The 16,846-nt window shown below is 39.2% G+C and overlaps 1 protein-coding gene across 4 annotated transcripts in view; it reads right to left on the minus strand.

Moving 5' to 3' along the window:
- Positions 1-835: 835 nt before the first annotated feature.
- cadm1a (cell adhesion molecule 1a) overlaps positions 836-16,846 on the minus strand; it is a 374,105-nt gene continuing 358,094 nt past the window's right edge. For all 4 annotated transcript variants that reach the window (XM_040151021.1, XM_040151024.1, XM_040151022.1 and 1 more), the window contains 2 exons: positions 11,789-11,917; positions 836-6,890 (listed from right to left, as the gene is read on the minus strand). In XM_040151021.1, coding sequence (XP_040006955.1) covers positions 6,772-6,890; positions 11,789-11,917 — 248 coding nt within the window. In that variant the 3' untranslated portion in view covers positions 836-6,771. The remainder of the gene's footprint in view (positions 6,891-11,788; positions 11,918-16,846) is intronic.

The raw sequence follows: 16,846 nt of genomic DNA on the forward strand, positions 1-16,846 counted from the left end.
TTCCCATCTGTGCCTAAACATACCCATAAAATATTGTGATAATGCTGTAGTCATTATAAATCGATATTGTAATGTGAGATTGGGCATTTTGGTGGAAAAACAAATATGTTGTCTGTGAACATTTTGCTGACACATTCAGTATCAGCATATTTGTGCCTTGCCAAACATATAAATCAACAACATATCCTCACTATTTTAATATAAAATGCAATCTGGTCGCAATAATGTTTTGAACAAATCGTATTTGCTGTTGCAGTTTAGTTGTATAGAAACATAATTTTTAGGAGACAGGGTTGGCTCAGAAATCCTAATTAAAACAATTACAAAAGTTATTTAAAATATCACCAAGTAAAACTTTGAAGTCCTTCAGAAAAATGAATATCTCTTAAGTCGCACTCCATTCTAGTGAAAAAGCTCATTTTCCTGGTCTCTGAAGACTCTCCAGAATGCATTGGAGGTTTTTGACCGACATCTGCATTTTATGTCAAAGCAGAAAGTAGTGTGATATTCTTATAAAGCCATGGAAAAATACGACGAGGATGTTGGGGTGTTGACTTCAGAAACTGCCAACATTATTAACCTTTTGACCGGATATTCTGTAAATAGTTCCTCAAAAGGATTTTGTCCATCTCTGAACCTACTGTTTAGGCTGAAACGGGTAAATGCAGTCAGGCATCATCATCATCTCCAAATGTACCTGAAGAAGAAAAATAAACAAAACAATATGTGCTGCTGTGTGTCCATGTTTACCTGTGGAGCACCACCTTAATATATTAACATTTGAAGTGAAAAAAAAACAATAACAACACTGATTATTTTGGACATTAATATCTTTTCTTTTTTATTAAGACAAGAACTCTTCATTGTTTTGTAAAAATGTCTATTTATGAACCAATACAAAATATGTATGGGAATGTGGAACTCCTTTTCTCCATTAATACACATAAACATTTCCCAAGAACAGCAGAGAGACAAAAAGAATCAATCTAAAACAATGACTGGTGAAACAATCAAAACTTTCTGGGAACCAAACGAGTTTCTATAGGCGGTGGTGTGTTGAAAGTGACAGTAGTACAGCCACAACAAGTTTCTGATCCTGCTTCATTCCAATAAACAGTGTACTCTTTATGACCTATGCCAACACAAAGCAATATTTAACACATCTTTTACAGTGCACCAAATATTAAGAAAAACACAGAAAACATGTACAACATATATGCAAAATATCTCACCAATTTTGCCTCTTGGATCTAAAATTATGTGTTGCACTTGATTTGATGAGGATGCATTGTACTTGCTTTTATGTCACTGATAGGTGGGGCCTAAACTTTGCATTCTACCTGAGATGCAGTCACATCAGTCAGCAACGCATGAACCTGAGACAGGACATTATCCAAAGAATTTAATGTGGAGAAAATTACATCAGTTACACTGTAAGACCGAAATCCATTTTTGCTTTTACTTTACTGGGTGTTTAATAGAAAATAAAACTATTATTCTGCTATGTATTTCAAATTGAATCCTCACCATTTCTGAATAAGTAAACCTACTCAAATGTAATTTTTATGATGATTTGTTCTTGTTACTTTTTAAATTGGAACTTTGGAAGAACAGAAAATCTTATTGTATGAAAAACATTTAGAGAAACACTCCTGCCACTCCAACCCACAAAAGGTTTAATATTCACAAATAAAATATTAATGCATCAGCCTTAAGGGAGAAGACAATTTTCACTTCTATTCCTTTATTGGCAAGTACATGTTTTGAAATCTGATTTAAATGGAAGCTGCCACATGTCACTGAAGCGAAATAGTGCTCACTGTAAAATACAAATCACACAATCTCAGTCTTACAGATGAAGTGACATCTGCTCTGTGATTCATAAAGCAACGATAACAAGTCAGTTAATAGTTTTATCAGACACCAGACCATATAACATCGAACCTAATCAGTACCCTGACCCACCCCCACCCATCCACGTAACAAACACAAAACAGTGTCATCAGCATACAGTGTTAACTTAGTGGTAATTCCTTTCTGAGTACAGAACTTTTAATCAACTCAAGTTTTAACAGAAGAGGAAACAGTTGGAGAGAATTGGACACAGCATCTTTGATCTTCGTCTTCAAAATCCCTCCTGCAACTGCCATCTACAACTGCCACATCCAAAGGAAAAGCTAAAAATATGTCCACAGCTCCACAAAGCCCACCTGCTACCTTCTAAAATTGCAGAGAAAATATTTCATGACTTTAAAACGCACAAATGTGTTGTGCTCTGAAAAGTTATGTTTGCACAATCCATTTAACAATAACCTTCTCAAATGCCTTGGACAACCCGAAACCCACAATCTCAATATGGAAAGAGTGAATTCTGTCTTCATGCATGACCATGATATATTAAAGCTATCACATTGGTAATGTGTTGCACTCTGAGTTGCACATTCACAAAATCCAATCAGATGCTTTAACATGGCAATAAAGTATTGAATCTTAGATGTGAGTGTACACATGGCAAGCAACTCCGTAGAATCCATTAATTTCCAATACAAGGGTGTAAAAGTGGTGTTCAGTGGAATTTCCTGCGTGAAATCAGATGAATCTGTTACTGTTACAGTGGTGAGGAGAGTGCAATGCAGTCCAACTTAAGGAAACACAAGCAAATATTCAAAACACAAGCAAATGAAGAAAAGACCTTTGCCACTGTGACAACACAAAGGTCACATTCATAGAAAACACACAGAACCCAATTTGACAGCACATACGAGGCATAAAAACGTACTGCAAATACAGAAAACACAAGCAAATACAGGAATGCTGACAGTAATCAAAAACATCAAAACTGCAAAACAATAGACGTTTTCGCGGGGTAAGGAAAATGGATTGACATCCTCGTACGTAGTAGACTTACACTAGTGGGTCTATAGCAATATTTCCAATAATATCTGCATCACATGTTCATAATGCTAAAAGTATAACAAATATTGTTAGCTCAGTCTCAAAAATCACTGACAACATACTTAGCAGTTTCCTGCAAATGTCTTTTGTTTATAGTACAACTTGCAGCATTTCTGTATTTCCTTGTGTTTTCTATATTTAAAGGGTGTTTCCTTTTGCCACATTATCTGCTGTCAAACTGGTGGATGGATTCGGCCTATGTTTTCTTTATTTGCACCACCTAAATTCCTATGACTTAGCTAAAACATGGTACTTATGCCTTCTTTCTAATTAAAGGTACAGTCAGCGGTTCTAATCCAATACACTTTTTGTCAAATTCAGGAAATATCTGGTCACTGTCCACTAACTGTCCGTCCTTGTGTGTGCGCTACGAAAAAATCTGGAGTTACTACACAACCCTGGCTCTGTAAATGGGAAACAAACACAGTGGCTTGGACCGAGGCACAAAACACTATTTCAGCCACAGCGGGCGTTTGTGTTCGTGCACATGGCAGCCAGCAGAAACCAGCTGCAGTTTGACCTCTCCCACTTCCTAGCCCTCGAGGAACGGAGCTACATCATGATAGTAACGAAATGTAAATAACATTGGAGTTATTAGCTAACTTGCTGACTTGGTATAAAAGTATTTTACTTGCTACGGCAGACCTCACACTATCACCCTTGGAATTACGTGTCTTCGCCTGTGTAACGTTACTCATCCCGCCTATGTGCTCCTCCTGTGGAATTACACCATAGTAAGAAGATAATCTAAATAACGTCACAGATACATACCTGCCCTATTATTTTCATCCTTGTTCTTTTAGAATTCCTAGAAAACATCATTGCTCCATGCATCACTGACTGTAGAGTATAAGTTACTTTTACTGTTGAAGTTACTAGTGATTATGTTACCGATACATAGGCTAAGCTACTCCTCAAATTATACTTTGGCTTAGATAAGTATTTGGCTTCGACACCTATTTAAACGTTGGCAGGCCTATTGACACATTTTCTACAGTGCTACAAAAAAATCATATGCCACCTGTATTTTCATAGTGATAAAAATTGCTTCTCCTTATTGAAGCTAACTTTCCCTCCGGCAGCAGATGGTCTGGAGTCCGCCATATTTCTCTTTTGGTCACCTAGCCCAGCTGCTAGTGTCGTTGCCTTGGCAATGCGCGTCCATTAATTGGGGGGGGGCTTATAAAGGAGCACTGAGGGGAGGGGTGTATTTGTTTGGCTGTTGAGTTCTCCATAATGTTTACTGACACTTACATCTTTTTCCCAAAAAAGTCACTGTTGTTACATCACGATATATTGTGTTAAAAAGAAGCAAACATGGGAGGTTTTGAATTTAAAGGAATGTGTATCATTTCACCTCATCTAGTTTTACACTCAGAAGTATGTGGAGGGTCAAGTTAAATGACTTAAGCAGGCAACTAATCAACACTTTTTTTCCTCTACTCATATGAATTGGTTTGTCCCATTGATTCTAGCTTATCAACTGAAGAGTAACTTTGATTTGGAAAACCACGGGAATAAGCGCCTTAAAAAAATAATACTTGAGGCCTGGTTGAATCCAGTGTTTGGGCTAATGATAGGTTTATTACTTGTGTTGATAAAATGTTCAGAATGATGTGATATGCTGCACAAAGCTATGAAATATTCACGCTTTGCCTGTTCAAATGTTGAACGTGCACACTGCATCCTAGACCTCCACCTCACTCCGCCCACAGCTATCACATAGAGTAAGGACTCATTAAGTGAGCTGCTTGCTGTGTGAACACATAATAATGACAAATAATGCCATCAATAGACCCTCATTGCCATGTTAAGAAGCCAGGGCATTAATGCAAACCATGGATTAACGCCACGGAGCACAACATGTGTATTAAGTTCTGTTACAAACAATTAATTATTTTGGCATTCCACAGCGCTCCCCAGCTGGCACAGCAAAACAGATCCTCATTCAGTTTGGCAGATAATACATAAAGCAAGATAGAGGAGCAGAAAGAATGGGTTTACGCATGTACAGACATGCAAAAAATATCAATTTTTTAAGCGCTCGAGCTGCTGTATCAAAGCAAAACCATAGGCTATATATTTAGAAGGTGTGATGAAAGCAGAAAGACTGACCTGTCTCTCAGATCATTACAGTTTGAAGACATTAACTTTCCCAAACATCTGCTTGTTTTACAATTTGACAAAACTAACAATGACCGTGATACAATAAAATCCACAAAGGTACTCCATTGTAATTCTTATAAGTTGTAAAAAATGTTTCTTAGTAAGGATTAGTGTACAATACAGCTGTGATTCCATTGGCTTGATTTACATTGGATTGTGAGTCTATGAAATAACATGAAAGCCGCTGATGCGTGGACCTGGGCTGCCCTGACCTCCTTCATGTTTTGTGCAGCTTAAGTATTCCCAAAAGTAACATCATTTTGAATGTGTTTCAGTTTGGAGTTTGGTTAAGGATGTTTTTCTTTTTTCAGCAAAGTTATGTACGACACACCAGCATCTTTTATTTTTTGCTGCTGGTTGGCCGATATTAAAACCAAATATTTTTTCAACAGCCTTTTATCACTGAGGCATCTTAACTCAGAGGCTGCCAAAAAATGTTTGAAAAAAATTTGCATTTTCTTACTTTCCCTTTTGTAAGAAAATATATACTAGAGTGAGAACAGATGGAAATCAATTGAATCTCATCATTGCAGATCAATAAAAGCCGCTGGGGGAATGGGGCAACCATTCAGCCAAACAGAAGAAAAATAATACAGAGGAAGAAATTACTATAATAAAATGGCAGCACAGAGAGGAAAAGTAATGTACTACTTCTCTTTACTAAAAAAAATAATTGTTTAAGATGCGGCAGTATATCTGCTCTGAAGAACAAAATGAGGTTTCTAAAAATGAATTTAAAAGCCGACTTGGCCCAAAAATATGGGAAGTTCATTCCACATTATCCTTTACTTGCCTTCATTTTGATTATGCTTTGAATGCGGTTTTGTTCAGGTGGGGGCAGGGAGGGCATATACAGGATATCCAACCTGTTTCTCATATATGTCCTTTGTACAATGATATGTAAAGTATTCCATGCATTTTTGGAGCTGTCAAAACTTTAGGGGAAAAAAAAGGGAGGGGAGAAATGGCTTGAGACGAATCACAGTATACTGGAAAGAGTTTTTTGTTACGTGGGAGAGGATGCATGTGTGCAGGTACATTTAGGAGAATGAATAAAGTGGCTGTGTAATTTTACCCTCATACAAAAGCCGACAGCACGCTGATAATTACAAGTGAGAAGGATGAAACGGGAAAAGGGTTGCAACACGGTTATGCAAATGAGGATCAACACAAATCCGAAGTATGGGTAGAACCAAAAATTTCAGAACAAGGCACAGAATTTTCTGCAAATGGTTGAACTAAATAAAATTCGTACCAGCAGTAAGGGAGGTGTCGAATGGTGAAGCTCTCTACAGTGATTTCTGGCAACGTCTGGCGTACCCTCCCACCCCCAACCCATCCCCTTCTCAGTTTACTGAAAACCCAAATCCTCCCATTTTTTTCTCCTTTTTTGATTTTGATTTTTTTTTGTTTGTTTTTTAACACACAAAACATTCCATCTACATCTGCAGACTAGACTAAACAACGGCTTAAAACCAGGCCTTTCTTTAAAAACCCATTTCTCTTCTACTCCTTGACCCCTCTACTCTCACTAAAAGTGATCCTGATTCAACTCCAATCCCTCCGCCAACGAACCCTCTACCCCTTCCCCGGCCCCAAAACCAGCTTGGTGTCCCAAAGAGGACACTAGAGTGAGGGGTCCTGTTTTGATTAGATGTAGTACTCTTTCTTTTCGTCCGAATTGGTGTGGCCACCCTCTGCGTTGATGATGGCTGTATCTGCGTCCGCTGCATCATCTGCTCCTTTGGCTTCGTGTGTGAAGTAGGTACCTGAGGAGGAGGGGATGAAGGACAGTGTCACGGACTGGATAATAGCCTGCTGCTTAGATGATACAAAAGATTAAAATGTGCCCCTACATCCCGCAGCACCTAATTATGCAAATCCTTCACCATGTGGTCATTTACACAAACCTAACACTAGCGGGCTGTAATATTCAGATTATACATCATTTTCCCTCTTTTTCATTCAAGACTGGCACATGAAACTCAGGGTTTTGAAATAATATCAAGTGTGAGGAAAATCATGGTTCACACCTTTAAATTAACCTTGTCAAGTTCAGAAGGGAAAAAAAAAAAAAGGAACTAGCAAGCCACTTCAAACCTAATTTAGAAGATTTATTCATATCCTATGACGGTAGAGTTTGATAACAAAGGCAATATTCCAGAATGAATGGGGAAGGGCACTTCCACATGTGGGAAAAAAACAAAAGCACAAATGCTGGCTGAGCAGATAGAAACAAGGCAATCAGTGGTGCTGTAACACAAGGATGGTAACATGTAAAGACTGCATGTCAGAAAAGGCTTCTTTCTTCTTGCTCTCCTTATATTAACAACAAAAAAATAAAAATGTTGAATCTGACATTTTTACTGCCACTTGGGCAGCCACTCTCCTATGTGTGACACTCAATGTATCTGACTTTTGGCAATCGCAACCTCAGTTTGAGCACTCATATCACAATGGAGAGACGATGCAGTAATCTGCCCCCGTTGTGAGGTAATACAACCACACTCCTGCGCTCATTCTCAAGGCTGTGGGCAGTTTCAGTTAAATGTTTTGTTGAGTGATTATCGTGTAAGGTTTCTGACAGACGTAGTTAAAAGTTGAACGATTTTAGGTTATTTTTTCTCGCATCTCAACATTTCTCTTATGCCTCCTTGTGATCACGATGATTCTTCCGCTATTATTCATAACTGGCATCCACTGCACCTTAACCTGTAAACAGATCACAACTCGCACCATACGCTTTGCCATTAGTCAAAGTGACTTCCGTTACTTTCATGTTACTGCTGTTCCAGATTGAAAACATAACATAAACAGCCCGACAGAAACGATGGCATTGTGACAATTAAACGGGAGTGAGCGTTAAAGGATAATTCTGGTTTATTACAGCTTGTGTTTTATTTACATAGTTTTGCCCATCATTTCTATCGGATTTAATCATTTTGCACTGACCAAAGTAATTGCAGAGATCTCGGAACATGGCGACATCTCTCCAGCAGGAAAAACTGTGTGCGTGCACAACTATGCCACGTACCGTGGGTCAAGGTTGAACCATAAAGTCGGTCTGTAAAATGTCATGGATGTTTACAGCGGACAGTGTGGGTATTAATTCTACCATTCACCTTCGTTTTCTCTTCCAAATCAGTTCGACTGACCCCTGGGTCTGCTTTAAACCTGTCTCTTCATCTGACAGCTCATTTCTTGCCCCCTCAGACTTCCTTTTAGCAATGTCGCCACATTTCCAGATCTCAATGTTCAGTTAATGAGAAAAAATGTTGTGACTGCTGATGCAAAATGATGGCCAAAGCCGCAAAAATAAGATCCAAGTTGTTTTAAACCATAATTATCCTTCAGAATCTGCCTAGCTGCTCTTGCAATGTGGTGGTGTGGTGTTAGGCCTTAAGTGTTAATAAATGATGTAAGAGTCGGCCAACAGAACAAAGGGTGCTTTTGTTTGCTAACCTTGTAGTTTCAGTTGCCCGTATGAGCCTGTATGCACCTTTTTTACTTCGTTAAACACTTAAATGTTGAAATTTAACATTTGATTCTGGCCATTTATGTTTATTGAAATTTACTGAATTGATTTTTGGTTTAATAGGAGATTTACATTAGTACTTCAGCAGATATTATTTTCTTTGTTAGAATTCATAACTGAAGAATAATTTCATTGAGTACTGCCACTTTACGAGATCTGGGTTTGTGGCTACCGTTTTCTGCGAATCACCATGCATCAATACTGTATAGCTTGTGTGTTTTTAACCATAAAACGGACTGTGGAGTGGATCATTTTTAGACCACTGGACGGGGTAAGCCTACATCCACATTGCCAAAGACAAAATGGAGACAAAAGATCTAGGCCGTTAGTTTGACGGCAGTGCAGCTAAACTTTATCGGTAGGACCAAACAGTTGTTGACAGACAGCAGCGCTACAAGCCGAGCCAGCGTTAAAAGACTGAGAAGGTGAGGTTGATTACAAATAATGAACTGCGTGGATCAACCGTGTACCAATCATATAAACTACTGGCAATAAGAGGGAGTGGATTTTCAGTCCTGTAAAATCCCACTCCCACAAACACACTCCTGTCCCATCCCAATCCCATGACAATAAAAAAAAAAAAAAAATTCCGGACCCATCCAAATCCCGGAAGAAAGACTCCTTTCCCATCCTGTTCCCATGTTGTGTGTGTTTTTTTTTTTAGGGGGGTAGTCTTTAGGCAATGCAATGATTTTGATTTGATGTTCTCGCCATCCTTTTCTTAGATTACTTTGTGTTCTACTGTACAGTTTTTCTCAGTACGTTGGCAGTAGGCTACCAAGAACACTGGTTCACCTGTGGTAATATGGCAAACATATGGATACATTCAGCGTTTCCCAAAGGTTGCGAATTTGCTTGTGGCAGTGGCTGGCGCGGCGTGTGACCGATGTGCATGCAGAGACCCATGCAGTTTAGAGGTGGAAAGTGTAACCCGGGTTATTTTACTGTAGCTACAATTTACAGATGTCCCCTAAACGCCTCACATGCAGGGTTTCGGTAGACGCTACAATTTACCAAAGGTACAAAAACACCTCGCACGCAGGATGTCGGTAGATGCTAGCTAGGCGGCTGCGAACAGAGAAGCCTCTAGTCCCCGCTCAGTTACTGCAGCTCACACAACTCAGAGAGGTGTTTGGCCAAAAATTATCTTGGAAAGAGTTAAATAAGGCGTTCTAATGCAAGATTTACCTAAACTGAAACTGAGTGAGTTGATCTGCCTGGGCGGGTCTTAATCTACCTGAGCGGGCTGCCCACGTTGAACCTATGTATGGGTAAACACTGACATTGCCTTAATCCAAAAACCAAAAATTCCTTCACTACAGGGCAGAAAACAGACGCATCATTGCCCTTTACTCTGCGTTGCAGCGCTGTCCCCCCCCTGACCCCGAGTCCATTGTTGGCAATGGCAATTTTTTTGGTGGCTGCAGAATGCATCGTCCTCATGCAACTGGTCAGGTGGCTGCCTTTAACCAACCAGCCACCAGCCACCGTAACGGACAGGAGAGAACACAAAAGAGAATAGAAGAAAAAAGAAGAAAATAGCATCTGTTTGTATTAGAACTGTGTATTTACATATAAAAACTGACCTATTGTTATTATGATTACAAGCTCTGTCTACTTGAACATTCAGCTTCTGAATGGAAATCTGAGGGGAAACACTGAGTGCAGTATCACCATAAAATAAGAAAATTTCTCTTCTAGACATTTACATTGCCTCATTTACAGTTTCCTTTCTAAAGTGGTTAATGTATCCAATTCCATTTCCTCCTGCATAAGAAATATCATAGTGTGAAATTCATTATAGATTATAATTATTTCTGTTATGAGGGCAGCATACGGGATGCGTTACACTATTCAGCATGGCAGCATGAAAAATTTAATTTTACTCACCATCAGTAACCCGTAGCCTTAATAGCCATCTTTCCATTATTTGGATTGCATCCATCCACAGATGTAAAAAGAGGTTTTTTTTAAAGTAACAAAGTAAAAACGCTACACCTGATAAACCTTATAGCCTGCTGGTCCAGTTTAAGTTTTAGAGGAAAGCCGTAAGCTGCTGGGAAATGCTATCGACAGATATTGCATAAATAATTAAAAAACAAAATATAGGTTTTAAAATATGCAGAGCAAGATTTGGACTTTACTATTAAAGACCTTCCTATAATACTCTTTTAAGTATGTAGAGAGTATTTGCTAGTGTTTAGTTTAGTCTGTCTAAACTTTCTGTTTTCTGTAAGCTGTCTGTTCCACTAACTGAGTGTTGCGCCCAGCTCTCGCTGTAATTTTTTGTTTTATTTTCTTTTTTATAGTTACATCTATAAAGCCATATTGTTTGTTAATGTTCCTGATGTTAATCCTCAATTTATTGTTATGTGTTTTGGCGTATGCTGTGTTCTGAGGGGCAAAGACAGTTTGCCATGTTGTGGACAATAAAGTTGCTAACTAATGGATTTACAATTTGGGAGGAACCACTGGGTTTGTGTACTCTCCATTCCTCAACACAGAAACACAGGAGTCTTCTGGATAATTTAATGAGAAATGCTAAAGGTTTATGTTATGTGGCCATAAGTTTCAGCTATTTCAGGTTTATTTCTTGGCATGGCTGACATCTCTTAATACTACTATACCCATGAGTCTCGTCCAGTCAGAGGTGAGACAGTGTTTACTGAACATAATAATCTTGCCAGATACAGGTTTAGTCAATAAAAATGAATTGTGTTAGTATTAGTTATTAATATACATAGATATGCATAACTTAAGTTTATTCTCCTGCCGAACGTGGTTTCTTGCCAGGGGCAGGTTATGGTGGTGATAATGTTCGCTCGCTTCAGCCATCGTTTCGTTTACGAAACAAGAGGTTAGAAACCGCCCTCTGGTCAGCGCCACTTCTTCGTTCTCCCACGCTGAACTGAAGGCAGACTGGACGCTACAGTGGCTCGCTATCGCACAGTGGAATTAGGAGACGAGCTTGTAATTCCAGCTCTTGGTGAGTAAGGTAAAGAAGTTTGGTGCTGAACTTGCAATGTTTCTTCTAGACTGGTACGTAAACAGCTGTTAATGCTAATGTTGGCTGTGTAGCGATAGCAAAGACTTAAATACAGCACCTTTAAGCTGTATTTTCAGGTCCACTACCTTTGTGTCTTGCGAAGTAGCGCCCCAGGACGATGAGTAAACAGAGCATGGCAAAAACGACCACGGCCACCACCCCTCCAATCACTGCATGGTCCACCGTTCTGGGTGCTCCTTCTCCAGCTCGAGAATCTGAAAGCAAAGCAGAAAATACTCACTGTGGATAGACAACAGCCACCAAATCCCCATGGGGCTGTCTGACAGTTAAATGTGATAGAGAGGTAAATTATACTTAACGTAAGGCATTCAAATGGGGGTACTTTGGAGCTGCAGCGTTAACCACGCTAAAACGTGTTGCTGCCATGAACAGAACTGATCAAAAAGATTTTTTTACCATATGGTTTAACCTGGCTGCCTAGCCCATATACTGTAACTTGTACTCACATTAAATGTAAAGCTGCCTAGTCTATTATCATGAATGTTGCAAACAGTTCTTTGCAACATGTTTTCTTTTGGTTTGTTTTCTTTCTCTACAAAATTGCCCCAACAATAACAGCTTTTGACTGCAATCAGGAAGTGATTAAACTGAGCAGGAAAAGAAATACCATACTTGTGGTGCACTGTGAAAAATCACTCAGTATTTTACTGTTCCTTAAGAATCTGTTTTACGTGTTTTTTTTGCCTCACTCTTCGGTTGAAAAAAAAAGCAACATCTTAGAATAAATCTGTACAACGGCTTTTACGCAACCATGCACACAACAACACATTCCAGAACTACTCACAAAGTGGAAATAGTTGACCATGGTTTTAACTTCCAAAGCAGGTGTGACAAAAAACAAAAAAACAAACAAACTCACCAACAAAAAAACAAAACCGCTGGCTGTAATGCTATGTGAAAGCTATTGATCACGTGTAGGGATCCACGACAACCCAAAGTTAATATCTGTTTATGGACGCGATTGGCCCCTTCTTGGTGTAAAGGAGGAGAGAAGATGATTCAGATGGTTAAATGTTGCATTGAGATGTAACCTGAAGTTAAGTCTGCATTCACAAAGCACTTCTGTGGCTTATATTATGTATACATGACAAATGCATTTTTGTGCTTTAAGCCTATTTGGATAGCATTACACCATACACTTAACTTTCGCCTCCAAGCTAATGCCTTTTTTTTTTAAAGACTTATTTTACAGAAAACAGGGAGTACCAGAAAAAGTGAAGCACTGTACAACAACCAATTCATAGCAGTCAGTTCAGGTGGAGCAGACCTTCAGCCCCCACCATCCATTACCTGTGGTGACTCACTAAAACCCCTCCACATGCTTCTCCAGCCTAGTTCCACACTCAAGGGATTTGCTGAGTGAGCTCCAGGAAACCAAAGAGCAAGCCACAATTTATTAACAAATAACAAAAACAGAGACAGAAACACCATGGGTAACATCACCTACCGCCCACCTCTACATTCCTGCATTAACCAACCTGCAGGAATAAAGGAATGAAGGTGGTGGGAGGCAGCGCAGTGCTACCTGTCAAATTCAACAAAACATTACCTGATAGATCTAACAGGTTATTTTGACTTCAGATTTTCTTTTTTTAGTGCTGGGCAGATTCAATTAAACTGAGCAGGAATCTCTCTAACATCCAATTCCCTCTTGTCAGGCAGCTAAAGCTGCGCTTTAACACACTTTCCTATTACGATGTTAATGTGGACTTTGGCTTTGGGGGAAACGGGAGAGCCTGTGTGTGGTGTGGTAAAGGTGGTGGGGGTGGGTTGGACGGTTGCGGGGAATCGTTCTTGGTCGTCTATATCAGACTTTCCTGGTTCAAATTCATCCAAGAGGGAGGGGAGAAGAGAATATCAGAGTCGCCACAATACTTGCTATATCATATGTTGCTACATATCATAATAAGCTCTGCCTCGTGGATTCATCTGTGTAAACATGACTATAACAACCAGCCTTACGACGGTCTGGCTACAAATGAAAAGTCTGGCCTGTTGGTAATGCTAGAGTTAAGGTTCAGGGGTCATCATTTTACACACATTTTCACCAAAATCCAACATATTTTTGAAAGCTTTGGGATCTCCACTAGAATTAAAAATAAAGTTAGACGAGGTTGATTTTTTGAAATACCACGATTTTTTGAGGAGAATTTTACATAAGGGCAGAAAGAGACAAAAGGATCCAGGGTCACCAAAATCCACAAGAACCCTCTTCTGGTGATTATGAATATCAATTATTTCACGGCTACTTGGTGGCTAGTAATGACTGTCAGACCGAATGATTGATCACACGGTGGGCGCAGAAATAGCCCACGGAAATTGTACTTCAATGGATAATCCAGCAGTTACTGTCCTCTCTTTATTAGAGCTGTCAGTTTGTTAATGTGTATGTTTGTCATTTCGTTTTGCAGCACTTAGTTTGTACCCAATTAAGAAATAATGTACTAATAATCCACGTGTCAGGAAAGTGCACTATATGCAGTACATGTTCAAGAAACAAATAATTTCTCTCTGTTTTCCAAACTTGACATAAAATAAAGAAAACAACAAAAAGAGAATCTCTTATCTCTTATGTGAAAACCTCATGAAATCCTAACAGCACCTATGTGCTCTACCTACAAAGAAAACAAAAAATTCATATTCATGTTTGTCACAGGAGGATTCTGTAGCATGATTTTTCACGGATTTCGATGCTTTCCTGACATCCCCCTTTCTCATCCTGATTTGATTGCAACAAAATCTTCTTGAAGATGTATTGGATTTTAAAAAAAATTGAAGTGATCACAACCTGTTTTCTGGACCTTGAACTTTTCAGGTGAGCGATGTTCTGGCAACATTACCAGTTGTTGGTGAAATGACAAAGCAAACTGTTTCTCTCTTAACCGAACCAAAAATTGAAAAAAAAAATTTCTGGGTTCCATATATAAAGAGCCCTGTTTGTAAGCCCAAAGAACTGCCTGAATATGCTGTCAGTTTCTGGAAGCACTCAGTCCCAATGAAACCATAGAAAGCAATTTGCATTTCTTATCAGTGAGTATCACTTATGAGCAATTACTGTCACCTAGTGAAATTCAGTACATTTGTCTCATTATCTCACATGGGGCGTCAAACTTCAAATTGCATGGGTGATTGTTTTAGCAATCAAAGGAGTGCACATTCAAGGCAGTTTTAGTTATTGCCTTTCCTTTAAAGTCACTTCTGTTGTTGATGAAAAGCACCTATAAGATCCACATCAAACTTTATCCTTTATCCGCAGCTCTTGGTTTTAATTACAGGATGGGGAAAAACAAAGTTAAAGTAAGTGCTTCCACATACTAGTGAGGCATAAATTCACAAGTCCAATATCCATTTGTAAAATTATATGAAAGAGCCAGGTGGCCGTAATTTAGTGACCATGGCTCGAATGGGAACGGTCGTCAAGTCTGACAACTGTCCATCTTCCTGTTGCTCATACTGTCAAACCAACTGACGCATAACAAAACGCTCTGCAGCTCTCTTGAGCTTTTTAGCATATTTTCGCTCAGTGTGGTGGTTTTAGGGTCATTGTGTCTTCACTCTCGTCAACCCTGTTTCCAGCAGCAGCCGAGCAGCTGTTTTCAGCAAACAAGCTGTGGCAAACAGACCGTACGCTACTTGCTCTGCACCAAACAGCAGACGGACAAAGTTAACAACTAGCTGGTGAAGAAAGTCGAGCAGCAAGAGAACTATGTACTGTAAGATAAGATATGTTTCTTTCTAGATGTTGGTTTATGTCTCATGGACATGCGACGCGTCGGCTGTAAGAACTTTAAATGTTGTTGTAGCGTATCGACAAGGCCACATGGTTTATTAAAGCACTTACTGCAGATTTGCTTTGTTACTTCAGCCCATTTTGCAACAGATATTCATCTCAGAATGGATCTGCCAACAGAAGTGGCCATGTTTGCAAAATGTGCACAAGATAAGATAGTTGTGGTTACTATATCACAAGCAACGGTACTACTTTGTGTTAAGTAGCTATTAACTACAGTATATACTATACAGCCATTTCCAGATAAAATAAATAAAGCTTGGTTAGCTTAAAGATTATTTAGGGAAATTCATCAACATGTTTTCTTGAGAACTTATATACACACACGATCAAAACCACATCCCTGCTTTTAATGTCAGGGCTACAGACTTGCTCTTTCTTTTAATGTCAATGATTTTTTTTTCTGTTGTTAGCCTCCATATTTAGTTTAAGGCATACTTTGTTTTTCAAAAGCCCAGAAGATGCAAAACATAACCAAATTGTTGCAGAAAAAAAACTGTATGTTTTCATATTACGTCTGTGCTGTCTGGACCGGATCTCAACGCTGACACATAGCTCGGTCTCTCTTTGAAATGTGCCTGAAATATAAATGATTAAAAAAGAATGGGCTTCAAAACAAGGTGTCCACAGGGCTGAACAAAGCGTGCAACAGTCAATCAACTGTGGTCATTTTGGCAGCGGGAGAAGCGCCCATCTTAAGTGGGAATGAGGAGTATCTCATTTTCATAAGACATGTTGACAGAGACTTGATTTGAGACAGAGGAGATCTCCTAATTGGATCTCCTAATCTGCTAATTAAGCATTAGTGATTTCACTGGTATGCCCGCGCTGCCTGCAGATAGAGGGGCAATCAGGAATACAGCAGCACCGTGTGGGTGGGGTGTCATAAGAGCACATTTGCTTGTCAAGATCCACTTCCATTGCCCACAACACTCTTGGTTAAAGAGTGAATGTAATTAAAGTCCCAATGAACCTATTCACTGAACCTATTTAAAAATGTCACTTATATCTTTTGCCTCTCGGGTAGCGCACTACACTGCTTACATACAGAGTGAATTGGCGTAAGATTTATCGAGTCTTTTTCAAAATGTCAAAAAGAGTTTCACTTTATAAAGGCAGCAGTGCCATTAAAAACACTGAGCGAAAAGGGAAAGTAGCTAAGGGGTCAATAAAAGTCGAAAATGAAATGATTAAAAACAATGTCATAAGAGTTTGACTTTGGCGGTGACTCTTCTGACTTTGCCAGTCTAGTCGCTGATTCTGAAAGGCGTTGTCTGTGATGTGAAGGCCTCATTACTTTTGATATCCGTTAAAGTGACTGGAAAAGCCAAAA

Source organism: Xiphias gladius, chromosome 17 (assembly GCF_016859285.1).
Source record: "Xiphias gladius isolate SHS-SW01 ecotype Sanya breed wild chromosome 17, ASM1685928v1, whole genome shotgun sequence".
Classification (NCBI taxonomy): Eukaryota; Metazoa; Chordata; class Actinopteri; order Istiophoriformes; family Xiphiidae; genus Xiphias; species Xiphias gladius.